The sequence below is a fragment of the Herpailurus yagouaroundi genome, unplaced genomic scaffold (genome assembly GCF_014898765.1).
Source record: "Herpailurus yagouaroundi ecotype Mexico unplaced genomic scaffold, PumYag 197, whole genome shotgun sequence".
Taxonomy (NCBI): Eukaryota; Metazoa; Chordata; class Mammalia; order Carnivora; family Felidae; genus Herpailurus; species Herpailurus yagouaroundi.
This window is the reverse complement of record NW_024412428.1, coordinates 24,899,493-24,927,031: the sequence shown is the minus strand read 5'-3', so window position 1 is coordinate 24,927,031 and position 27,539 is coordinate 24,899,493. Positions and strand designations below refer to the sequence as shown.

The window sequence follows — 27,539 nt, the reverse complement described above, 5'->3', positions numbered from 1 at the left end:
CTAGTACCTACAATGTACCAGTAACTAGTGCTTTACTGTTGAGCTGCATAACACCTTTATGACTAATCTGCATTTAATGGATGCGCTGAATCTTAGAGAGGTCCAGTAATGTGGCCATTATCCTGCTGTCAGTAAGTGACTGAGTATGAATCTGAATTCAGGTCTGTTGACCACCAAAATTCATGCAGCATAGGGTAAATTTTAGTTATGAAGAGGAAGGAGATGACAGTTCCACCTAAGCATGTTTCATTTGTAGCAATAATACTAATATTTAATCTGTCTTTGAGATTTTTCTCTGTAAACTTTTGGTTGGTATACAGGCCCAGCGGTAGCCATTTAAAATGGTTGGTGTCATATTTTCTGAATGATTATTTGTTTGCTAATTATCTTCCTTCCCTGCCCTTCCCGTGTCTCTAGGATCCTGCATCTGTACCCAATGCAGACAATGCCTTCACATTATTTTATGTGAAATTTCGAGCTGCTGCTCCCAAAGTCAGAGTAAGTCCATTGACGTAAATAGGATATTGCTATGAAGTTTATTTAGCCAGCCCTTTTGAGGCTCTGCTGTATGTAGGACCTTTTGCTAAACCAGGAAAATGAATACAAATGAAAGGTAGGCACTGTCTTTCCACATTACAGTAGCATACCTTAGAGGTGCCTTAAGAGCACAGAACAGGAGACACTTAGCTCTTCCCGTGACGCTCAGGGAAGGTTTCTAGGTGAAAGTGATATTTGACCGAAAGGAGCACAGATTTATAGCGGGCTTGAGGGGATTGGTAAGGATGCTTCATGCAGAGAAGACGGCACGTAGAGGGATGGTTGTAGCCATACTTATTTTGGCAGAGCTCCCTGTAACTTGTGACCAGAACACAGGACGTTGGTAACGTGTGATGGGGAAAAAAAGACAGAAAAGATGGGAGAGATCGTTTCACAAGGGGCGTCACATGTCATGCCAATTCAGGACAAGCGGAGAGCTAGTGGAGTATTTTATTTTTTTCAAGTTTATCTATTTTGGGAGAGAGCGAGAGAGCACGTGAATGTGTGCAAGTGAGGGGAAGGCAGAGAGAGGGAGAGAGAGAGAACCTCAAGTAGGCTCTGCACTGTCAGCTCAGAGCATGATTCGCAGCTCAAACCCATAGCCCGTGAGCTGAAGTCAGACGCTTGACCAGCTGAGCCACCCAGGCCACCCTGGTGAAGTAGTTTAGACAGGAGAATGATTTGGTCAGATTTGCCATTTCTTTAGCTTAAGGATGCTCTTTGAAGATGGATTATGGCGAAGCAAGATTTGAGATAGGGGGGCCTGATCAACAAGGAAGATTTTGCACTAGTCCATGAGAAATAGGGGTTGATTAAGCTGTTGGTAGTATATTCTTGAGGTTGGGAACATGTGCCTTACTTATTCTCCTTAGCACAGTGGCTGGTACTTATGTGCTAAATATTTGTCTTGATGGAGTGATTAGAAATGGAGGGGGTAGAAAGTAGGTCTGTGTGTCAGTATTTACATATTTAATAACATAGCCAAGATACAGTTGACCAGCTGGTACATGTATCTTTTTCCTGTTCCTTGTGAAGATATTAGAAAGAGTAGTCTACTTTTGCTGACTGACTCAGTCCCTTTCTTGTTTCCCTCCCAGAGTTAGTTGAAAGGGGTTTTTTGTTTTTTGAAATAAGAGAAACTTGGTCTTATTTGTAGAAGATACAGGAGAAGGGTGGTTCATTGATGGTAAGAGGTTTAGATTGTGCCCGATTGGTTGCTTTTGCTCAGTAGTCGAATACCAGTGGTAAAAATTTGATTAGAAAAGAAATGGTATAGATAGGTGTGATATATAGCTCCGTGGGGTGGGTGAATATAAAATGATTTTATAATTCTCAGTGGCCTTTCTGCTTGCCATTTACTAATGGTAACCAATGAATACATGCGATGGAGTCCTGACATACTAGTGACAGCATAAAATATTTATCTCCAAATAACCTTAATGGAAATACAAGGAGGAAGAAAATGGCAAAACTGGACAGAAAATCATAAAAGACTGAATAAATAGTAAACTTATCTTGTTCCTGGTTCAGGAGACTTAATTTTTTAAATGTCAGTTCCTCCTAATATAATTTATTAGTCAAATGTAATCTTAGCAAAAATTCCAATGGAATTTCTTTTTGGATAATGCTAAAATTCAGTTGGTATACTAAATAAGCAAGACTAACTAGACAAGAAAAATTTGAAAAATACAGTGATACTGATTCAAGAATTCATCAGTGGATCACTGGAATGGAAAATTCTAGAACTTAGTATATAAATTTCTTAAAGAGGAAGGGTTCTAGTTTTCTACATAGTATTGGGAAGATTTGCTAAGTATTTGGGGAAAAAGAAGTCAGGTCTTCCTTTTATAACATTACCAAAATACACTATCAGTAAACCAAAGAGTTAAATGTAAAAATAAGCAGAAAAAAAAAAAAAAAACTAGCAGAAATTACTAGGAAAAAATTATGGAGTAAAAGATTTGTGATATAAAAATTACATTTTCCAGGGCACCTGGGTGGCTCAATTGGTTAAGAGTCCGACTTTGGCTCAGGTCATGAATGGTTTGTGAGTTCAAGTGCTGTTTTGGGCTCTGTGCTGGCAGCTCAGAGCCTGGAGCCTGCTTCAGATTCTGTGTCTCCCTCTCTCTCTGCCCCTCTCCAACTTGTGTTCTGTCTCTCTCTCAACAATAAACGTTAAAAAAAATTAAATTTTCTGAATTTTAAACAGCCACAGAAAAACAGAAACTAGAATGTTTCCAACAAATAAGTGTGAGAGGGTTAATATTTTCAATATACTAGGAGTGCTTGTAAGTCAGTAAGAAAGATAAATATCTACTCTAAGTGGCCAGATTACTCAAAGAAAATGCAAACGATTAATAAATATGAGTGCTTGTATAGCCTCCGTGGAGAATACGTGCAGTTTAAGGTTAGCTGGCATTTTTTTTGGTCAAGAAAATGGCAGATTAACAGTCATTGCTTTTGAGGATTTGGTCAGGCAGACAATTCTGCTGATAGGGGTATAAATCAGTTCCTTTCTCAGAAACGTTTTAGGAGAATGGAGCAAAAGCCCCTAAAAGTATCTCTTTTGAGCCAGTGTTGGGCGTCCCCGACTGGCAAGTACTTTCTGTTACTGTAGGAGCTTTACCTGGTGGGAGGTGGAAAGTCAAGAGACGGGAGCCAGCTCTCCTGGACTCAGACGACTCCTGGGCAGCTGGCGCCCAGACCCTCTAGTTTCACTCCCAACCACTGGGCTTTTCTTCTCAGGATACAATGTAGATGTCGAACAGAATGTTTGATTTATGGTACATTTGCCGTGGGGGCTGTGAAAGTAATGTTTTAAATAATAATAATAGTGATTCGTTGAGTGTTTACTAGGTACCAGGCACTATGCTAAGGCTTTCCATACATTTTCATCTGATTGTTGAGTAGGATGATGTTTTGAAGTGTTAATTTTTTGAAAGCAGGTTATGAAGCTGAATATATAATTCTAGTTTTTTTTTTTAAAGAAATATATAGTAACTATAGTATACAAAAAACTGAAAGAATATCTTAAAATATTAAATGTGGTTATTTTGTGGTATTATAGGTGATTTTTATATTTCAGCATTTTTGAATTTACAGATTTCCTGACATTAGCGTGTATTCGTTAAAATGAGGAAGTAATTAAAAGTAAACTAAAACAAATGTATTTTTAATATATTTTTATTTTGCAGACTATCATTGAACAAATAGAACAGCGATCTGAAAAAATACCTGAGTGAGTACCTAGAATTTCTTTACTTTCCAAATGACCTTCTTCTTGATGTGCTCTTTTTCCAAGTTTATTATGTCCTTCATATTTTCTGAGCAGTTACCTTGCATGCTATGTAAACCTTGCAGCACATTACTTATTTGGGGGAATAAGGTTGTAGATGTGTCTTAGTGAGTTTGCAAGGCATCTCTTTTTCCCATAGCAGGATTTTCTTTTCTTTTCTTTTTTTAAGTTTGTTTATTTTAAGAGGGGGGCGGGCAGAAAGAGAGAGAGGGAGAGAGAGAATCCCAGGCAGGCTCCTCACTGTCAGCAAAGAGCCGAATGCGGGGCTTGAACTCATGAACCATGAGATCATGACCTGAGCCAAAGTTGGATGCTTAACCGACTAAGCCACCCAGGCGCACCAAGCAGAATTTGCTTTTAATTTCAGTAGATGTAAGATCTTTCTCTACTCTTGGGAGATAAATCTTTCTTTAAAAGTTCTAGCTTTTGAACCACAGTTCATTATGGTTTGTTTTTTCTTTTTATACATAAATATTTGTAGTATTTAATGTGGGCAAATGAGAAGTGACCTTACAGCTTTCGGGGTTTGGAAACCACTTCTGGGATTTAAGATCAGATTTAATTTACACACCTGAACTCAGAAGTTTGTATGCCAATCCCATCTGCTTTTCATCAGATACCAGCAACTGCTGAATGACATCCATCAGTGTTACCTTGACCAGCGGGAGCTTCTTTTAGGCCCTAGTATCACTTGTACTGTAACAGAGTTAACCAGCCAGAACAACAGAGATCATTGTGCCTTGGTAAGTTTCTACTAGTTTTGTTTGGTGTTTAAACCTTCCTCTGAGATGTTTTGGTATTCTAGAAGCTACAAGTGGGTAAATAAGTTTTGGTTCCCATATCAACAAACTTAGAGAATTTTTCTTTCAGTTAAGAGAAATCTGGTGTAGTAGTTAGCAGTCAACTTGTCAAAATATTCTCATTTTGATGTATGTTTTGAAGAATGAAGATTCACAAACAAGTATTCCTTTAAAGATGAAGTATCACAGTTTGTGGATTTATACCGACGATTTAGTTTTCACTTTTGCTGCAGAATGCTTTTTTGTTTTGTGACTTTAATTCATACTATAGAAAGATATATAAAGATTTTTTTTTATTAAATACCCCCTTTTCAACTAGAAAAGTAATTTTCATTGTCAAAAGTTTAGAAGACAAAAAATAAAAATGAGCCATGTTTATGTTCGGCACTAAATCTTTGGAAACCAACCATTTTCTGTTCTTGCATAACTTTTATGAATATATATGCATAATCACATTGCAAATAAGATACTTGCTTCATTTCTAAGTGCTGGAATCATTGTGTGTCTTTAACTGTAGGTGATGTGTGTTTATTTCCTGCAGATTCGCAGTGGCTGTGCCTTTATGGTTCACGTGTGCCAGGATGAGCACCAGCTTTACAATGAATTTTTCACAAAACCAACATCAAAATTAGAGTAGGTGGTACACAAAATCTAACTCTTGGTGTTTTTTTTTTTTTTGTTTGCTTTGTTTTTTGTTTTGGAGAGAGAGAGGATGAGAGAGTGCACACACGTGTGCATTGGGCAGAGAGAGCGAGCGAGCGAGCGAGAGAGAATGAGTGAGAATCCCAAGCAGCTTGAATCCCAAGCTCCATGCCGTCAGCTCAGAGCCTGACGTGAGGTTTGATCTCACAAACTGTGAGATCATGACCTGAGCTGAAATCAAGAGTTGGATGCTTCACCAACTGAGCCACCCAGTCTCCCCTACCTCTTGCTTTTAAGATTTAATTTGCTAATAACCATCATGGATTATTATATTATATGACTATTTAAAAATTAACTGCAGAGGCACCTGGGTGGCACAGTCGGTTAAGTTTCTGACTTTGGCTCAGGTCATGATCTTGCAGTTCGTGAGTTCACGCCCCACATCGGGCTCTGTGCTGACAGCTCAGAGCCTGGAGCCTCCTTCGGATTTTGTATCTCCCTCTCTCTGTTCCTCCCCTGCTCACCCCAGTCTCTCTCTCTCTCAAAAATAAGTAAACATTAAAAAAATTTTTTAAAAATGAATAAAATTAACTGCAGAATATTTTAACTTTTGTGGGTGTGTGAACAGAATACTCTTGGGTGGGACAGTACCTTTTTTGAAAAATAAATGCAATTTAAAGGCCAACATGCCTTTATATTTATAATATATTTATGGAGACAATATGGGACGATAGTAAGAATCCTGTATTGGGGGGTGCCTGGGTGGCTCAGTCGGTTAAGCGGCCGACTTCGGCTCAGGTCATGATCTCGCAGTCCGTGAGTTCGAGCCCCACGTCGGGCTCTGGGCTGACAGCTCGGAGCCTGGAGCCTGTTTCGGATTCTGTGTCTCCCTCTCTCTGACCCTTCCCCGTTCATGCTCTGTCTCTCTCTGTCTCAAAAATAAATAAACGTTAAAAAAAAAAAATTAAAAAAAAAAAAAAAGAATCCTGTATTGGGAACTAAGTCTTGGCAATCTATATCCCTTTATCTCCACTAAGTATGATAATTCTTTCTAGTTAAAAAATTCTGTGGTTCTAACCAATGAAAGACACTTAAAAATACATACAGTACTTAATACCTTTTCCTTATTTTTCTGAAAGTGTCTTTCTGCCCGTGTTAGTCACTTTTGGTTTTTTCCTATTGGTGATTTTGACTCTTACAAAGGTTCTAACATTATAACTCTTGTACTGAGGAAGAGACAAATTTATCTCATGGTATTGATTAGGTTGATCATTTCTGATGAAATGCTATGTATAGAAGAGCACTATTGACAATATGGAGAATATAGACCATCAAATGTTTAAAATTGTCAAAAATATACTTGTATGTCCAAAGTACTTTTTAAAAAAAATTTTTAATGTTTATTTATTTTTGAGAGAGAGAGAGAGAGAGACAGAATACAAGCGGCGAAGGGGCAGAGAGAGAGGGAGACACAGAATCTGAAGCAGGCTCCAGGCTCTGAACTGTCAACACAGAGCCCGACACGGGGCTCAAATTCACGAACCGTGAGATCATGACCTGACCTGAAGTCGGGCACTTAACTGACTGAGCCACCCAGGTGCCCCTATGTCCAAAGTACTTTGAGGTTTGTTTATCTAAGTATTCAAGAATTCTGAATTCATCTTTCCTAGGGAAAATGTTATATTTGATTCACAAATGATGTAGAATTTAAAAGGATACTTACCGGGAATATTTGTTATTGTGGACAAGGGACATATATATCAAAGTATTGCTGAAATAAAGTTGTAATAAATTGACATTTGGCTGGGGTCAGCTAATTTGAGTGGCTGCTGAAGACTCCTTATTGATTTCAGCTTTTATTTTTATTAAGAAAATTTTTTTAATGTTTGTTCATTTTTGAGAGACAGAGGGTGAGTGGGGGAGGAGCAGAGAGAGAGGGAGACACAGAATCTGAAACAGGCTCCAGGCTCTGAGCTGTCAGCACAGAGCCTGACGTGGAGCTCGAACTCACAGACCCTGCGTGCATCATGACCCGAGCTGAAGTCGGATGCTCAACCGACTGAGCCCAGGTGCCCCTGATTTGAGCTTTTAAAGCAAAAACAAAACAAAACAAAACAAAACTGCAGTATTATTTTTACCCTTTCACTTCTCATTATGTAATGTTCCTATACACTGTTTTCCAGTAGATTTTTATTTTTATTGGCTAGAAGAAATCAATGATGCCATTTATACTGTTAGAAAATCCTGAAAAGATTATTACTTATAACCATGTTCTATTCTTTCATTGTAGTGAACTTTTGGAGAAACTGTGTGTGTCGTTGTATGATGTCTTCAGGCCCTTGATCATTCATGTTATTCACTTAGAGACTCTATCAGAACTTTGTGGGATCCTTAAAAATGAGGTGCTTGAAGATCATGTACAGAACAATGGTAAATGATAATTTAGAAAATTTCAAAAGTCTTTTTAATTGTATCTGTGGCTCAGTGAATTTGAAAACCCCCTATCTTCTACCCCACTCACCTGTATAAATTTAATATTTTTATAGCCTGGCTTGATGCCTTGTCCCTTTTTAAATCAAGATGCACCTTACTTTTTGACTAAAGGTACAAATTAAATGGGGAAAGAACTTTAAAATCTGGGAAAAATTAGTAATAAAATAATTACAATTACCTTTCTTTCTGGTATCTGAAATCCAGAGAGAATTGTTGGTTTTGGATTAGGCGTTTCTAATACATTTTTACTAGAATACCTAAAGTCATTGACTATATTGCTCACTCTTGATTTAAAAACAAATTATTTTAGCGTACATACATATGAATAACTTACCTTTTTTGAAATTACAAATAAAAGCAATGCTCTGGAAAGCTCTACTTTAACCATCTGATACGTTCTTTCATACTGTATTTGATTTGATTGTCATTTTCCTAATGGTACTTAGGTACCTTAAAAAGAAACAAAAAACCTTCAAGTGGTTATTTTACTGGCAGAAATTACTGTCTTCACTTTGACTTTGCTCAGGAGACACTATAGGTTTGTTATGCTTCCAGAGTTTCTTATTCTACTGCATTTAGTTCATTCTAAGGTGTGTATTTTCTCATATAGTAATGCCTCTGAGTTAAATGGAGTATTTATGTTATTGTGTAGTGTCTCCAGCGCCCTACCCCTAGGAAAGCTGTTACTGCATCACTGGTTTGTCTTAACACTCTTGGCATCTTAGGAATGAAGAAATTCTATATGAACTCATATTTCATTTTAAATTTCTACTCAGTTTTCTTTGTAGTAACATGAACAAGTCATTTACTGTCTGTGGGACTCAATTTATTTGTAGAATAGGAATGATACCCCAGCTACTAAGCTGCTCTAGCCCTCTCTCAGGATTAGTCCAAAGCTGTATGAGATAACTTTTAAAAAGCACAAAACACCTTAAAATTCAGATTTTATTATTCATGTTAATAATAGAAATATCACAGAGTCCCGGGAAGAAGGTATAAGGGCAAATTTATTTCCCAGCTTTCAATATGAGGAAATTGAAAGAAATTTATTAAATTTTTCTGAGGTCTTTGAATCATACTGAAATAGAATGCGGCCACAGTCCCTGAGGCAAAAATGGTTCCTGCTATTATTAGGCAATTTAGCAATATTTTCGCTTGTTTAAAGAAAGCATTTTTCCAAATATAAAAAGGATGGATGATTGCACTTTTTTATCAGCTGAACAACTGGGAGCATTTGCAGCTGGAGTAAAGCAGATGCTGGAAGACGTACAAGAGCGGCTAGTCTACAGAACCCACATCTACATTCAGACGGACATCACGGGCTACAAACCTGCTCCGGGAGACCTGGCGTATCCTGATAAGTTGGTGATGATGGAGGTAGGGGCCCCTTCCTTGATCTCTCCCTCAGTCCCACATACCTTTTGGATGTTTTGTACGAGTGAAGATAGGATTTTTCTTTTTAATTCTCACTCAAGATGTAAAATCAAGATAAACTTGGCCATAAAATCATAGGAAATAAAATAAAGCAAAAATTGAACAGAAATGATCTGTTCGGTTGTTTTTCCTTCAGGTTGTGTTTTATAATTCACTTCCCTCCCCTTTCTAGGAAATAATGTGTTCTCAAGTTTTAAATTGAATTTGTACTCCTTGTTATTTCTCTCTCTCTTTTTTTAATAAATGGCATAGAAGAGGGTTGATAATGTAGGAGCTACTGTAGTTGATGGTCACATAACCATCCACATGTCATTCCATCTCATAAAAACCCTGGAGGACATCTCCTCAATTACAGTGTTGATGTCCAGTTTATGGTTTGAAGACTTAGATTTATTTCACTGATCATTTATCTCACTGATTTAGTTGCATATGAATATTTTCTTTCAGTGCTGGACAGAGTTTAAATAATGCTGAGGGTATTAGTGCTAAAATAGAATTAGAATCTAGAACCTGTATTATTATTATTATTTTTTGAGAGAGAGGGAGAGAGGGCCTGTGCACACGAGTGGTAGAGGGGGAGAGAGAAACCCAAGCAGACTCTACTTCCTGCATGGCTCGATCCCACTACTATGAGATCATGACCTGAGCTGACATCAAGAGTCAGAGACGTTCAACTGATTGAGCCACCTAGGGAGCCCAGAATCTAGAACTTTCTTAATGTAGGTTTCAAATATAAGCAAAAAGTAGAGTAATACAATGAACTCTTACATAGTATTATCCCAGCTTGTACATGGCCAGTCTTGTTTCACTTAGACCTCCATTACTCCCCCTCCTCATCATTAGTTATTTTTTGAACAAATTCCAAACATTTCATCAGTAAATACTTCAGTAGGTAACTTTAAAAGGTAAGGGCATGTATTACTGTTTGCAGTGAAGTCTTTTTTTCCAGTTCCATTAAAAATAATCAGCATATATCAATGTATAAGCCTAAGGCATATAGCATGATGATTTGATTTACATACATTATAAGATGATTACACAGTAGGTTTAGTTAACATTCATCATCTCATATGGATAGCAATAAAAATAAATTTCTGTAGGGGCTTCTGTGTGGCTCAGTCGGTTAAGTGTCTAATTCTTGATTTCAGCTCAGGTTGTGAGATCGAGCCTTGAATCAGGCTCTGCGCTGACAGCTTAGAGCCTTTTTGGGACTCTTTCTCCCCCCGCCTTCCTTTGCTCGTGTGTCACGCTCTGTCTCTCAAAATAAATAAACATTAAAAAAAAAAACCCAGAAATTTCTCTTTGTGATGAGACCTCTCAGGATCTACCTCTCAACAACTTTCCTGTCTATCATAGAGTACTGTTAACTGTAGTTACGTAGTCATGTCATACATCATATTCCTAGTACTTAGTTATCTTGTAGTTGAGAGTTTGTACCTTTTTTGTTTTTATTTTTTAGATTTCACATAAAAGTGAGATGATACAACATTTGTCTTTAACTTATTTCACATAGCATAATGTCTTCAGGGTCTATCCATGTTGTAAATGGTAGGAGTTCCTTTTTTTTAATGGCTGAATAATATTCCACTGTATATCTATATCACAACTGCTTTATCAATTTATCCACTGGTGGACACTTAGGTTGTTTCCATGTCTTAGCTATTATGAGTCACAATGTAGTGAACATGGGAGTGCAGATATCCTTTTGGGTTAGTGTTTTCATTTCCTTTGGATGAATACCCAGAAGTGGAATTGCTGGATCGTATAGTACTTCTATTCTTAACTTTTTGAAGATCTTCCATACTGTTTTCCATAGTGGCTGCATCAATTTACAATCCTACAAACAGAGCACAAGGGCTCCCTTTTCTCCACATCCTCACCAGCATTTGTTATCTCTTATCTTTTTGATGATGGTCATTCTAACAGGCGTGAGATATTATCTCATTTTGGTTTTAATTTGCATTTCTTTGATGGTTATTGATGTTGATCATCTTTTCATTTACCTGTTGGCCATTTGTATATCCTCTTTGGAAAAACGTTGATTCGGTTCCTTTGCCCATTTTTAATTGGGTTATTTGGGTTTTTTTTTTTTTTTGCTGTTGAGTTGTAGGAGTTCTTTATTTTAGATATTAACTCATTATCCGATTTATGGTTTGCAAATATTTTTTGCCGTTCTGTAAGTCATGTTTTCACTTTGTTGTGGTTTCTTTTGCTGCGCAGAAGCTTTTTAGTTTGATATAGTCCCACTTGTTTATTTTGGTAAGGGCACTTCTAATTGTAACACAACTGTGATAAAATTATCACGCCTTTATTTTGTAATTAAAAAAATTTTTTTAATGTTTATTTTTTTGAGAGAGAGACAGAGAGCAAGAGAGGGAGGGGCAGAGAGAGAGGGAGACACAGAATCTGAATCAGGTTCCAGGCTCTGAGCTGTCAGTACAGAGCCCAGTGTACGGCTGGAACTCACAAACCGTGAGATCATGACCTCAGCCGAAGTCGGATGCTTAACCGGCTGAGCCACCCAGGTGCCCCCAATTATCACACCTTTTTAAAAGCGGTATAATAATGCTTTAGTGTCATTGAATAGTCAGTTGAACCTAGAATTTTTTCAGATTTACTGTTTTTGTCCCATTTACTTTAGCTTTTTGTGTGGATATTTTATTACTGAACCATTTGAAAGTAAATTATAGGTATCATGAGTCTTCATTTCTGAATTCTTCAATTCTTACTCTCTTAAGAATAAAAACACTTTTGGGTGTCTGGGTGGCTCAATTGTCTTTCGGCTCAGGTCATGATCTCACAGTTTGTGAGATCAAGCCTCAGGTCACGATTTACACTGACAGCCTGCTTGGGATTCTCTCTCTCCTTTTCTTTCTGCCCCTCCCCTACTCGGTGAGCACGCATGTATATGCTCTCTCTCAAAATAAATAAACATTAAAGAAATGTTAAAAAAAGAAAACATTCTTCACATAATCACATGCCATTTTTACATATACTGTATGTAGTATATTTTCAGATTTCCCCAGTTGTCCTTCAACTGTCTTTCCTAACAAGATCAAAAAATTTAGAGAGTGGGGTCTAGTCAAGGTTACTGCCTCCCCCCACCTGCTTTTTTGTTTTTGTTTTTGTTTTTATGACATTGACTTTTTTGAAGAGACCAAGCTAGTTTTATTGTGGAATGTGCCACATTCTGGATTTGTCTGATTGTTTTCCTCATATTTAGATTCAGATTACACTTTTTTCTTTTTTTTCTTTGCACGAATACTACAAGGTTGATGTTGTGTACTTCTTTATCACATCAAAGGCACATAATGTCAGCATGTTCCACAATTGGATAATGTCGTAATTGCTGACTTCATTATAAAAGTGCATTACCTCCTTTGTAATTAGTAATGATGAAATGATATTTAGAGATTATGTGAGTTCCCCAGCATCTTTTTTGGTTATTGCAACCATTAATGATCTGTGTCTGAACCAGTTATTATGTTGGGAGTAGCAAGACGGCAATTTTCATATCGGCCATTTCTTCTACATATATTAGTTGGCAGTCTGCTGTAAAGAATTAATTTCTCAGGGCGCTTGGGTGGCTCAGTCGGTTGAGTATCCGACTTTGGCTTAGGTCATGATCTTGCAGTCTGTGAGTTCGAGCCCTGTGTCGGGCTCTGTGCTGACAGCTTGGAGCCTAGAGTCTGTTTCCGATTCTGTGTCTCCCTCTCTGCCCCTCCCCCACTCATGCTGTGTCTCTCTCTCTCTCTCTCTCTCTATCTCTCTCAAAAATAAACAAACATTTAAAAAAAATAAAAAAAATTAATTTCTCTACTTCCCTTTTTCCTACCCCTGTCCCTTGTACACTAGTGGATTTTTTTTAAAAAGTCGTACTATCTGTTGTCATTATTTTTTTTAAAGCTCAGAATTGTCCCAAATCTGACTAGTGGAGGCCCCTTGAAATAGCTTCTTTGTTCTTTCAACATGTCTCCATAATCCTTGAGGACTTTTTTCTTAAACAGTTTTATCGAATTACAGTTTATAAGCCCTACAGTTCACCCATTTTGAGTTTATAATTTAATCATTTTTAATACATTCATGGATAAGTGCATTCGACACCACTAGTCGATTTTAGACCATTTTTATCATCTCAAAAAAAACCCTGTACCCTTTATCCATCACCTTCCTCCCCCAGCCTGAGGCAAACACTAATTTCTGTCTGTAGATTGCTCTGTTCTAGACATTTCACATGAATAGAATTATATAATATATGGTCTTTTGTGATGTCTTGCACTTAGTGTGTTTTCACAGGCTATCCATGTTATGTATTAGTACTTCATGCCTTTTATGGCTGGATAATATTCCATGGTATGTACAGACCACATTTTATTTATCCATTCTTTCGCTGATGGACACGTGGGTTGCTTCTACCTGTTGGGTGTTCTAAGTAATGCTGCTACAAACATTCGTGTGCACATTTTTATGTGGGCACGCGTTTCATTTCTCTCCTGTATACCGCTAGGAGTGGGGTTGCTGAGTAGTATAGTAATTCCACGTTTAATCATTTGAAGAATTGCTAGGTTGTTTCCAAAATGGCTGCACCAGTTTCCATTCCCACGAGCAGTGCATAGGGGTTTTGATTTCTTCACTTACTTGCCAGGTCTTGTTAGTATTTGACTTTTTGATTTCAGCCATCTTCCTGGGTATGAAGTGGTATTTCACTGTGGTTGTGATTTGCATGTTATCCTTGCATCATTTGTTGTCCCAGCATTCTGTCCAGGTGTCCCACCATCATGTGTTGAAAGGCTTTTCTTTCCTATTGGCCCCCTTACTGCAGTCAGTTGCTCATAGATTTTTTTGTTTTATTTCTGAACTCTCAGTGGATCTTTATATCTATTTTTATGTATCATACTGATTTGATTATTTTGTAATAAATTTTGAAATCAGGAAGTATGAATTCTCTTGCTTTCTTCCCTTTTCAGGTTGTTTTGACTGTTTTTGGTCCATTGCATTTCTATATGAGTTTTAGAATCAACTTGTCAATTTCTACAAAGAAATCAGCTGGGATTTGGTTAGGCATTGCCTTGTTATCTGTCGATTAATTTGAGGACCATTGCCGTATCAACAGTGTTAAGTCTTCTAATTCATGAACATGGGATATTTTGAAATTATTTGGATCTTTTAAAATTTCTTTCAGTGATATTTTACAGTTTTCAGAGTATAGCTTTTACACTTATTTTGTTAAATTTATTCCTAAGTATTTTATTCTTTTTGATGCTAATGTAAATGGAATTGTTTTTTTTTTTCTTTTTTCTTTTTGGAGAGAGAGCGAGGGAGAGGCAGAGAGAGATTGAGAGAGAGAATCTTACGCAGGCTCCACACTCAGTGTGGAGCCGACGTGGGGCTCAGTGTCATGACCCTGGTATCAGGACATGAGCCAAAATCAAGACTCAGATGCTTAACCAACTGAGCCACCCAGCCTCCCCGGAACTATTTTTTTTTTTTTTTAAATGTTTATTTCCTTGTTTTGGAGAGAGAGAGTGTGCGTGCAAGTGGAGGAGGGGCAGAGAGAGAGAGGGAAAGAGGGGATCCCAAACAGGCTCCACGCTATCAGCACAGAGCTCAATGTGGGGCTTGAACTGATAAGATCATGACCTGAGCTGAAATCCAGAGTTGATTAACCAACTGAGCCACCCACGACCCACCAGACCTATTTTCTTAATTCCATTTTTTGATTGTTCATTGCACGTGTGTAGAAATAGATTTCATTTTTATGTATTGATCTTGTATCCTGTAACCTTGTTGGACTAGCTTATTGTAATAGTTTTTTAGTGGATCCCATAGGATTTTCTATATGTGTGTGTAAATATATATACACGTATTTATGTACCTAAGATCATGTCGTCGGCAAATAGAGATAGTTTTACTTCTTTTTTTCCAATCTTAATGCCTTTTATGTATTTCCCTTGCCTAATTGCCCTAGCTAGAATGTCCGATACAATGTTGAATTGAAATGGTGAGATGATGGGGCACCTGGGGGGCTCAGTCAGTTAAGTATCTGACTCTTGATTTTGGCTCAGGTTTGTGGGATTGAGTCCCACGTCGGATGCTGTGCTGGCAGCACAGAGCCTGCTTGGGATTCTCTCTCTCTCTCTTTCTGCCCCTCCTCTGCTTGTGTTCACTCTCTATCAAAATAAGTAAATAAGCATTAAAAAAAAAAAAGAAATGGTGGGACCATATATCCTTGTCTTATTCCTGATATTCAGGGAAAGCAGCCAGTCTTTTCACCATTTAGTATGATGTTACCTATGAGTTATTCATACATGCCCTTTATCAGGTTGAGGAAGTTCCCTTTTTTTTTTTTAGAGAGAGAAAGTGCCAGCAGGGGAGGGCAGAGGGAGAGAGAGAGAATTTTAAGTAGGCCCTATACTCAGTGTGAAGCCTGATGGGGGCCTCATTCCCACGACTCTGACATCGTGACCTGAGCTGAAATCAAGAGTCTGATGCTCGACTGACTAAGCCACCCAGGCGCCCCAGGGAAGTCCCTATCTGTTCCCAGTTTCTTGAGTGTTTTTATCATGAAATGGTGTTGCTTTTTGTCAGATGCTTTTTCTGCAAGTATTGGGATGATCTAGTGATTTTATTCCATTAATCAATTTTTGAAGTTTAAACCAACCTTGCATTCATTCCTGAGTTAAACCCCATTTGTTGTGTTGTGTAATTCTTTTTATATGTTTCTGGATTCAGTTTGCTAGTATTTTGGTAAAGATTTTTGTATCCATATTCATAAGAGATACCGGTGGGTGGTTCTCTCTTCTCTTGATATCGTTGTCTGGTTTTGCTAATCAAGGTAATACTGGCTTTGTCAGTTGAGTTGGAAGTATTCCCTCTTCTGTTTTTTGGAAGAGTTTGTGAAGAATATTGGTGTTAATTTAAATGTTTGGTGGAATTCAGTGGGGAAGCAATCTGGGCTTGACTTTTCTTTGTGGGTAATTTTTTTATTCAGTCTTTTCACTTATTGTGGGTTTATTCAGATTGTCTGTTTCTTGAATCAGTTTTAGTAGTTTGTATTTTTCTAGGAATTTTTCCATTTCATGTAAGTTACTTAATTTGTTGTTATACAGTTGCTCATTGTTGTTACATTTACATTTTTTATTTCTGTAAGGTCAGTATTACTGCTCCCTCTTTATATGTGATTCTGGTAATTCCAGTCTTCTTTCTTTTTATCTTGGTCAAACTAGATTCTTTGCTTTCTTGCACAAGATGACCCAGGTACTTAACGTTTTACATTTCTTGCCCTAGACCTGGAATCACCTGTTTCTCTAAGAAGTTTTGGTTTTCTTAACGGGAGGACAGTCGTATTTAGAACTCAGGCTCTGAGTGCTAGGTGTTTTCATTGCTAGCGGTGGATGTCATTATTCCTAACCCCTTTTACAGGCCAGAGGCCGAAAAAAATACAACTTTAAATATCATGAATTTATACTGAAACCTCCAATTCAAATCCATTTCTATAGGGTTCTTCTTCACTTTTCCCCATTCCATATTTGTTTCTCCGTTCTCTCACAAAAGAAATTGTGACTTCCTATATACCTTCCATTATTTACTCATTTGCTCCAAGTTACACATACTCAAAAATAGTTTGAGTGACACCACTAATACCATAACTAACAAGAAACTTATTAAATTCAAGGTTTTTTGTACTTCTTTTGGTCCTTAGATTATATCCGACCGAGATACACAATCAGATTACTTTCAAACTTAGACCTTTGATTCTAACTATAGATCTGAAGATTTTAAACTGAGAGCTAATCTCTTTAGACTCGGATTTTGCCCATGTAAGGTTGCCATTTGCATGGCATAGGGAAACTGTAGAGTCCGACAGATCTAGGTTCAAATTCTAGCTGTTCTGATCAGTATCTGTTACCTAGTTTCTGTGAATATGTTATTATTTGTGAAGTAGGTTTAACAGTACTGACTGTGGAGGTTTGTTGTGAGAGTAGAGATAATGGGTAGAAAGCACTTGACCTACTAGTCATACAGTAGACATTGGCTGTTATTTTATAACCTTGAAGTATTTAAAAACAATATTTGACCGTTTTTAAAAGTCTTTAATTTATTTAATAAACAATGATGAAATATATAACTGATCAGTTAAAAAATTTTTTTGTAATTTTTTTAAGTTTTTAAATTTATTTTGAGATAGAGAGTGTGAGCAGGGGAGGGGCAGAGAGAGAGAAAATCCCAAGCGGGCTCTGTGCTGACAGCACAGAGCCGGACATGGGACTCAAACTCACAAACTGTGAGATCATGACCTGAGCCAAAATCAAGAGTTGGATTCTTAACCGACCGAGCCACCCAGGTGCCCCCAAATTATTATTATTGTTATTTTTTAAATTTTAGTTTCTTCCCAGCTGTATTGAGATAGAATTGACATATAACATTGTATAAGTTTAGGGTGTAACAAATCAGGAGACTATAGATGCTGGAGAGGATATGGAGAAACGGGAACCCTCTTGCACTGTTGGTGGGAATGCAAATTGGTGCAGCCACTCTGGAAAACAGTGTGGAGGTTCCTCAAAAAATTAAAAATAGACCTACCCTATGACCCAGCAATAGCATTGCTAGGAATTTACCCAAGGGATACAGGAGTACTGAGGCATAGGGATACTTGTACCCCAATGTTTATAGCAGCACTCTCACCAATAGCCAAAGTATGGAAAGAGCCTAAATGTCCATCAACTGATGAATGGATAAAGAAATTGTGGTTTATATACACAATGGAGTACTACGTGGCAATGAGAAAGAATGAAATACGGCCCTATGTAGCAACGTGGATGGAACTGGAGAGTGTGATGCTAAGTGAAATGAGCCATACAGAGAAAGACAGATACCATATGGTTTCACTCTTATGTGGATCCTGAGAAACTTAACAGAAACCCATGGGGGAGGGGAAGGAAAAAAAAAAAGAGGTTAGAGTGGGAGAGAGCCAAAGCATAAGAGACTCTTAAAAACTGAGAACAAACTGAGGGTTGATGGGGGGTGGGAGGGAGGGGAGGGTGGGTGATGGGTACTGAGGAGGGCACCTTTTGGGATGAGCACTGGGTATTGTATGGAAACCAATTTGACAATAAATTTCATATATTGAAAAAAAATAAGTTTAAGGTGTACAAGGTAGTGGTTTAATGTATGAATATAATGTGAAATGTTTATCAGAGTAAATCAGTTAACATCCATCACTTCACAGTTACATTTTTGTGTGTACGTACATAGTGAGACCTTAAAAAATCTATTCTCTTAGCAACTTTCAAATGTACAATACAATATTGTTAACTGTAGTCACCATTACTGTGTATTAGATCCCCAGGACTTATTTATCTTGTTCTGGGAGTTTGTGCTCTTTGACCACCTTCTTCCCCTCCCCCACACCACCAGTCTGTTCTGTGAATCTGGATTATTTATTATTCTTTAAAAATAAGACATTGGCTTGTTAATAAATGTGAGTTTTGATGTTTCTGCTTTTCTGTATTAAAATTTAATATGAAGGGGTTTGTCCTTTCAGTTTCCCTTACCTGTAAGAAGGTGACTATTTTTTTTAATGTTTATTTTTTATTTTTGAGAGAGAGCATGTGTGAGCAGGGGAGGGGCAGAAACAGGGGAAGGGGCAGAGAGAGGCAGGGACAGAGGATTCGAAGTGGGCTCCATGCTGACGGCAGAGAGCCCCATGTGGGGCTCGCACCCACCAACCGTTAGGTTCGTGACCTGAGCCAAGCCAGACACTTAACTGACCGAGCCACCCAGGAGCCCCAGAATATGACTATTTTTTAACTTATTAAAATAAATTACATGATCTAGTTTGTTGGAATAGCTAAAATATTTAAAATAAAAGTGCATTTTATTTTATTACTTTTTAAATGTTTATTTTGAGAGAGAGAGAGAGCATGTGTGTGAGTTGGGGAGGGGCAGAGAGCAAGGAAGGAGAGAATCCCAAGCAGGTTCTGCCCTGTCAGTGCAGAGTCTGACTCGGGCTCCATCCCATGAACTGTGAGATCATAGCTTGAGCTGAAATCAAGAGTGAGACAACCGACTGAGCCACCAGGTGCCCTAAACAGTTATCAGTAGCAGCCTGATTATTTTATTTGAAAAGTTCCAAAGGAAATTTTGTTGCCAGTAAATTTGAAAATGTCCCCTGAAATAATTCTGCTCAGTCATTACATGTTTTGAATGTATTTTTAAAAGTGTAGTGTAATTTTTGCAAGGTTCATAACTATCTTTCCTTAATTATCATTAGCATTTTTTTAAAAATTTTTTTTAATGTTTATTTATTTTTGAGAGAGACAGAGACAGAATGTGAGTGGGTTGGGGCAGAGAGGGAGGGAGACACAGAATCTGAAGAAGGCTCCAGGCTCTGAGCTGTCAGCATAGAGCCCAATGCGGGGCTCGAACTCACGAGCTGTGAGATCATGACCTGAACCGAAGTCGGACGTTCAACTGACTGAGCCACCCAGACGCCCCATAATTATCATTAGCTTACAGCAGGAGTACTGACTTAAATTTATTAGTCTGTGAAAAATAGTTTAAAGTCCATTTCTTCCTAAGTATATCTGATATTTATCCCCATACTTTTTGGTCCTGAGTAGTAATCTCTGTTGTTAAGTTATAAATGTGGCTCAGATATTATCCTGTTTCTGTTTAGACTGCTTTTCCTGCAGAACACATATCCTGAGTTTTTTTTCTTTTGTAATAGATTTTATTTTATTTTATTTTTTTAACTTTATTTTTTATTTTTTAAAGTTTACATCCAAAGTAGTTAGCATATAGTGAAGCAACGATTTCAGGAGTAGATTCCTTAATGCCCCTTACCCATTTAGCCTATCCCCCCTCCCACAACCCCTCCAGTAACCCTCAGTTTGTTCTCCACATTTATGAGTCTCTTCTGTTTTGTCCCCCTCCCCGTTTTTATATTATTTTTGTTCCCCTTCCCTTATGTTCATCTGTTTTGTCTCTTAAAGTCCTCATATGAGTGAAGTCATATGATTTTTGTCTTTCTCTGACTGACTAATTTCACTTAACATAATACCCTCTAGATTTTATTTTTTTAGAACAGTTTTAGATTTACAGAAGAATTGAGAAGGTAGTACAGAGAGTTCCCATGTACCCAACATCCAATTGTCTCTGTTAATTAACTTCTTATGTTAGTATGGTACATTTGCTACAGTTAATGAGCCAGTAATGGTACACTGGTATTAATTAAAGGCCATAGTTTATTTGGATTCCCTTAGTTTTTATGTAATGTCTTTTTCGATTCCAGGATCCCATTATCCTATTTATGACACTATATTGCATTTGTTTTTCATGTTATGTTAGGCTTCTCTTGCCTATGACAGTTTCTCAGACTTCCCTTGTTTTTGATGATTTTAATTTAGCATTTTTGAGGAGAATTGGTTAAGTATTTTGTAGGGTTCCCCCTAACCCCCTGCCGTTGGAATTTGATGTTTTTCTCATGATTAGACTGGTGGTATGTGTTTTGGGGAGGAAAATCCAAAGTAACTTTTTTAGAACATCATATCTAGGGTAGATGCTATCAACATGACTTATCAAGTTGTTAACTGAACTTGATCACCTAACTGAGGAAGCATCGTCAGATTTCTTCACTGGCAAGTTGCTCTTTTTCCCCAAGCTATGCTGCTTCCTTGAGATGCAGAGTATTTGCATAAATTATTTAGAATTTGTCTACAAGGGAAGTCTTTTTCCTTTTATGCATTTATGTATTTATTTAATCACTTATTGATACCAGTATGGACTCATGGGTATTTATTTTGTACTTTGGATTATAGTCCACTGCTGTTTTGCTCAAATAGTTCCAACTTTGACCATTGGGAGCTCTTTCACTTGGTTCCTGGGTCCCTTTGACAGATCCCCAGCTTATAGGTTTGTTTGTGTGTTTTTTGAACACTTCCTTATCTCGCGGCTCCAGGCGCATCTTGCCTATTTCCTGTCGTAGCCCTAGAGTCAGCCATTTCTCCAAGGAGTCCTGGCTTCTTTTATTGGAGAAAGGAATTAGCAAACAAAGTTTAGGTGCTGGGTGTGCTCATAGCTATCAGGGGTTCTTGCTCTTGGATCCTGTCGGCTGACAGAGCAAAGAAGTATACGTATGTATACTAACCCATTCCTGTTGCCACACACCCTCGCCAGCATATTCACTTAACCTAACGCTTCAGTGCCTAGGCTGATATGTGTGTAGTAAGAAGTGTGTTTGTTTTAAAGCTAACAGGCTTGAAATATACCAGGCTACTTGGTTTAATGCCCTAACCTATTTTAAGAATATTCTCCTCAACTTTTCATCCCTTCTCCTGATTTCTCCTTAAATTTATATATTGGGTAGTTATATTGTTTGCATAGTACTTTTTTTTTTTAATAATCTGAAAATCAACCATGCAGGGATCAGATACATGATAGGAAGGGCATGTAGTATTGGGGCTGTTAGTTTATTGCCCACCTTTTCTTATTCTGCAGGCTCATGGTAGGAATTCTTTTGGTGTTTGGATACTGCTAATAATTCCAGGGAACCAATCAGTAGTTCATGTACAGAAGTTACCTTGGTTTTGAAGCCCACAAAATGTGTATGACAAAGACTAGATCTGTTGCTCAGCCCAGTCTGGGGAATTGTATCTTTCTCTTGTTCCTCTCCTTTCCTTGTCTTCTTTATAGTAGTTTTATATTACAGACATATCAATGTCTGTATACAGATCACTAACTACGAAAACTTCACTAGTTTACATTTCCACCTTTATAAAGGTGGAAATGCACAGAAATGGGGACCTAACAGACACTTAGCTACTGACAAAAGGAATGGCCAGAGAACTATTTGGGAGACAGTCTCCAGGCCAGTCCTCTTACTCTGGGTGCAGAAACCAGAAAGTGTAGCTAATCCTTAAATGGCACACAGATGTAATCTTGTAATCTATCTAATAGACCATTAGGTGATGAGGCTTACTAAAGCCCCCCTCATTGTAATTTAGTGACACATTTAGTATGTTTATTCAGTCATCACATGGCCAGTGTCCTGATGCTTTCTTGTGTAGACCTTTTGGTTTAAGGACACCACTTGCAGCAAATGTTTGCTTTGTTTTTCTTTTGGTGGGGGGCAGGGGTATAAGGTGATCTTGCTGTGACATCTGTGTGCCATTTAGGGATTAGCTACACTTTCTGGTTTCTGCACGCAGAGTAAGAGGACTGGCCCGGAGTCTGTCTCCCAAATAGTTCTCTGGCCATTCCTTTTGTCAGTAGCTAAGTGTCTGTTAGTCTCCATTTCTGTGTATTTCCACTTTTATAAAGGTGAAAATGTAAACTAGTGAAGTTTTCATTACTTAGTAGTTAGTGACCTGTGTGTATTTGATGTTATTCTTTAGGCAGTGAAGAAGGGTTGAATAGTCTCAGTGCATAAGCTAATTTTTAATAATCTGAAAAATAGCTTACTGTACCCATTCTCTCATAGAGAGAAAGTGAGTTGTTTGAATTGGCCAGTTACTCGATAAAGCATTTCTGACATTCAGAATGTGTCCAATCTTAAAGTTTGTTTCTAAACATCAAGTTGAAAGTAGCTTCCTATAGGAGGCTCGTGTATTTGACCCTTCAGCAAATACCAGGTAATGGTTCTGAGATTAGTGGTTCACAAAAGGCTATGTATGTGTTTACGGGAATAGGGACGCTCTATACTAATTCAACTTTTTCATTTCCATGGGTTGTTTTGCCTTAGTTTCATTAGTCCATTCATTTATTAACTAGATTTTTTTTTTTTTTTTTTAGCTTTTTGGAAAGAACGTGTTCATGTTGCAAAATACAGCTGAAAACTACACTTTAATTTTGTTTCTGATTTCTTTACACAGCAAATTGCACAAAGTTTAAAAGATGAACAGAAGAAGGTACCTTCGGAAGCTTCGTTTTCAGATGTTCAGTTAGAGGAAACAGAGTCTAATAATCTAACAAAATCTGGTATGTTATGATGTTTAACTCCAACTTTTATTTTTTCATTTAAACTTTTATTGAGGCCTTGTCATGTTCCAGACATGAAAAATGAGAAACAGCTTATGTGCCTTTGAGGAGCCCACACTTGAGCAGGCGGGGGTGGCGGTGGGGGGGAGATTGATAAGCCACAGATGTAATTCAGTGGTGATATGCCCAAAGGTATACACAGGACACTCTTGGATCATGGATGAAGGGCATCAAAATTACGAAGCTTTGAGTGCAAGAAAGTGAATTCAGTGAGAGGTGTTGTGTCTGAAAGCTCTGCTGTTTATAAAGGCAAGAATGAAGCCAGGTGGAGTAAGGTTAAAGACAGAATAGCACAGAAGAAGGCATGCAGGAATGGAAGACCGTGGATGCTTTTGGGGGAGTCAAGCGGTTTGGTATGTTTGGGTATAGGTTATTTGTAGGGAAGGAGCAGATACAGCAGGCCAGATAGGTGTCAGTATCGCGGACTTTGAACTTCTTGGTAGTAGAGCGTATTGGCATAATTATACCACCCGATTTGCATTTGGTAAATATATTGAGTGCCTGGGACTGGGATAAAATACTGATTGAAATGTATGGGATAGCTTGGACTATGGTGCGTTTATTGCAGGGAGCAGAATTGTCCAAGAATCATCCTGGATTCTCATGAATTTAATGTAGACAGCGAGCTGGTTTGTTGTCTCTCCTTCTAGCTCTAACAGGGGCAGTGAAGCTCAGCTCGTCATGGAGCCCAGGACAGCCTAGGATTGGGATAGTGAGAGTGGGAACCTTTCAAGGATCCCAATTGCATCCACGTTCCCAGGTTCAGGGCATCATCAGGTATTGTGGGTTATTCTATGAACAGTTGATACCTTAAGGCCAGACTGCCAAGCAGACTGGGTATTCCCTCCCTGGCAAAGCCATTTTATCATGCTTGCCCCATAGGAAGAGAGACTAAAATTTTCTCCTCTGAAATAGAACCTCTGCCATGTCTTAGTATACCTCTTGGTCCTAGAAAACCTTTTCAAGAGTTACTGGAAAGACTAGATTACATTTCTGTCTTGCCAATCCTGGTCTTGTACATTTTCCCTTCCCCCAGTAGAGTCTGTATTCTTTTACCCATGCCTGACCTTAAAGTAAATAAGGTATTGTTGGCAGAACTGTAGAAACTAGTTAGGAGACTGTTTTGTTTTCCATTTGAAAGTTAAAGGTGATTTGAACCAGGGTACTAATGAGGGATGGAGAGAAGTTTATAGATGAGACATACAGTTAAAAGCTTGAGTCTATAGAATTTGATGACATCCTAGATGTGGGGGCTGAGGAAGACTTGGTAGGGTCCATGTGTATATCAGTCTGGAGCTGTGCTGTTCAATATGGTAGCCGCCTGCCATTGAGCATGTGAAATGTGGCTCATCTGAATATGCTGTTAGTGTATAAAATGCACACCAAATTTCTAAGGCTTAATATGAAATAAAGAATGGAAAGTACCTTATTGGTAATTTCTGTCTTGATTACATGTTAAAGTGATGATATTTTAAATATATTGGGCTAACTATATTAAAACTCATTCCATTTGTGTGTTGTTTTTTTTTTTACCTTTTTTAATGTGGCATTTTATTTTTTTTTTTAATTTTTTTTTTCAACGTTTATTTATTTTTGGGACAGAGAGAGACAGAGCATGAACGGGGGAGGGGCAGAGAGAGAGGGAGACACAGAATCGGAAACAGGCTCCAGGCTCCGAGCCATGAGCCCAGAGCCCGACGCGGGGCTCGAACTCACGGACCGCGAGATCGTGACCTGGCTGAAGTCGGATGCTCAACCGACTGCGCCACCCAGGCGCCCCTAATGTGGCATTTTAATGTGTGTCCCATCTATCGCTCACATTGTATTTCTGTTGGACAGTACTGCCCTAGAGCTGTAGAGAGGAGGACTGACCTGGAGATAAAGACATTGGAGTGCTTGATGCTGTGGGCTTGTATAGGATCACCCCAGCGCTGAGAATAGAGTGATAATAACAGAAATCTGAGAGAGAGAGAGAAAAGTAAACCTGAGAGAGAACCTTAACAGACGCTGACATTAAGGAGCAAAATGGAGTATTCTGGGCGAACTGAGGAAGAATAGCCAGAGAGGTCAGAAGAGAGCGAGAGGATAAGGTGTGATTAAAGCCAAAGGAGGAGGGGTTGGCAGTGTAGTTTGGGTGAACAGGTGAGAAATAGGACATCACAATGATACTGTGGTCAGAGTGGGATGGTAGGTTTTAATAATTAAGAGGTGGAATCATTTGGAGTAATAAAGTCTATAGAAGGGAATAAAGTACTTCTGAAAGGAAGTCTTGAGAACATCTGTCTATGGGGTTGGGGGTGCAGGGATGGAAATGAAGGTCTTTGGAATTCGGAAGGTCAGGGGCAACCATGTGGTTGTCTGTATGATTGTTGATGGTACTTAGAGTGGTGATAGAATTTGAGATGAAAAAAGCAAGACTGAGTCAGGTGGCAGGGGGAGCAAAAAAAGAGTATAATCACTTTTCTCGGTTCTTGGTTTCTTAGTGTGCTGGAAGTGAGAATGAGAAGCCTCCAAAGTGAGGACTTTGAACAGCATGGTGTTCATGTAGTAGAACTAGGTGTCTGGGCCAGTGTGAGGGACCGTTGTGTGAAGAGGCTGATTATCAGTGCCTTCAAAAGCACAGGCTCTATTCTCTGCGTAGAGCGGGTGAGAGGAAGGTGGGCTCAGAGACAACTCTGGAGGAAGACTGCCGGAGGCTGAGGGAGAAGCCCCGTTACTTGGCTTTGTTCTGCTCCTCAGAAGGGGCAGCTAGTAGACACTTGCCTTTTGATGGTTTGCCAGGTAAGTAAACTTTCCCCGGGTCGGTTGTTTTAATGCTAACTATTTTTCACAGGAAAGTGAAAAAATAAACAAGCCAGTACTTAAAGTACAGTATTTTAAAGTACTTAAAATAGATTTGTTTCACTAAACTCTTATTTGGGGGTAATGTTTTGGCTCTTTATTTTGAAGGAGGGATCTTACAGACCTAATCTTAGCACAACTATAGATACTTAATCTCCTAAATATTCTTTGATAAAATTTGTCTAGTTTGTTCTTTTTAAGGAACTTCATATAGATATTTTAGTTTAAAGTAAGGCCCCCATAGAGGGGCTTTTAAAGTCACCCAAGTATTCAGAAATGAACTATTGCGACCTCATCAGAATAAAAAGCTTTTGCACAGCAAAGGAAACAATCAGCAAAACTAAAAGGCAGCCGATGGAATGGGAGAAGATATTTGCAAACGACATGTCAGATAAAGGGTTAGTATCCAAAACCTATAGAGAATTTATCAAACTCAACAACCCAAAAAAAACAATCCAGTGAAGAAATGGGCAAAAGACATGAATAGACACTTCGCCAAAGAAGACATCGAGATGGCCAGTCCACATATGAAAAAATGCTCAACATTACTCATCATCCAGGAAATACAAATCAGAACCACAATGAGATACCACCTCAACCTGTCAGAGTGGCTAAAATTAACAACTCAGGCAACAGCAGATGTTGGCGAGGATGTGGAGAAAAAGGATCTCTTTTGCACTGCTGTTGGGAATTCAAGCTGGTACAGCTACTCTGGAAAACAGTATGGAAGTTCATCAAAAAATTAAAATAGAACTACCCTGTGACCCAGCAATTACACTAGTAGGTATTTATCCAAGGGATACAGGTATGCTGTTTCGAAGGGGCACATGCACCCCAGTGTTTATAGCGGCACTACCAACAATTGCCGAAGTACGGAAAGTGCCCAAATGTCCGTTGATGGATGAATGGATAAAGAAGATATGGTACATCTATACAATGGAGTATTACTCGGCAATCAAAAAGAATGAAATCTTGCCATTTGCAACTACGTGGATGGAACTAGAGGGTATTATGCTAAGCAAAATTCGTCAGAGAAAGACAAATATCATATGACTTCACTCATATGAGGACTTTAAGATACAAAGCAGATGAACATAAGGGAAGGGAAGCAAAAATAATATAAAAATAGGAAGGGGGACAAAACAGACTCATAAATATGGAGAACAAACTGAGGGTTACTGGAGAGGTTTTGGGAGGGGGGATGGGCTAAAGGGGTAAGGGGCTTAAGGAATCTGCTCCTGAAATCATTGTTGCACTATATGCTAACTAACTTGGATATAAATTTAAAAAATAAATAAAAATACCAGAAAAATAAATAAATAAAATCACACAAGTATTACATGCTTTTGAAAAACAAAAACTTAAGTTTACAGAATTATAAAATGAAAGCACTGACCTACGACATTCTCCTCTTTGTTTTTGCCCATAAATCTATATACCATAATCTCCGGATCTCCTCC

General features: G+C 38.3%; 1 protein-coding gene across 2 annotated transcripts in view; it reads left to right on the top strand.

The window, feature by feature from the left end:
- The window catches only part of COG3 (component of oligomeric golgi complex 3), a 71,810-nt gene that overhangs the window by 16,903 nt on the left and 27,368 nt on the right, over positions 1 to 27,539 (top strand). For both annotated transcript variants that reach the window (XM_040448483.1, XM_040448482.1), the window contains exons 8-14: positions 418 to 498; positions 3,732 to 3,775; positions 4,449 to 4,575; positions 5,174 to 5,265; positions 7,565 to 7,704; positions 8,984 to 9,144; positions 23,073 to 23,178. In XM_040448483.1, coding sequence (XP_040304417.1) covers positions 418 to 498; positions 3,732 to 3,775; positions 4,449 to 4,575; positions 5,174 to 5,265; positions 7,565 to 7,704; positions 8,984 to 9,144; positions 23,073 to 23,178 — 751 coding nt within the window. The remainder of the gene's footprint in view (positions 1 to 417; positions 499 to 3,731; positions 3,776 to 4,448; positions 4,576 to 5,173; positions 5,266 to 7,564; positions 7,705 to 8,983; positions 9,145 to 23,072; positions 23,179 to 27,539) is intronic.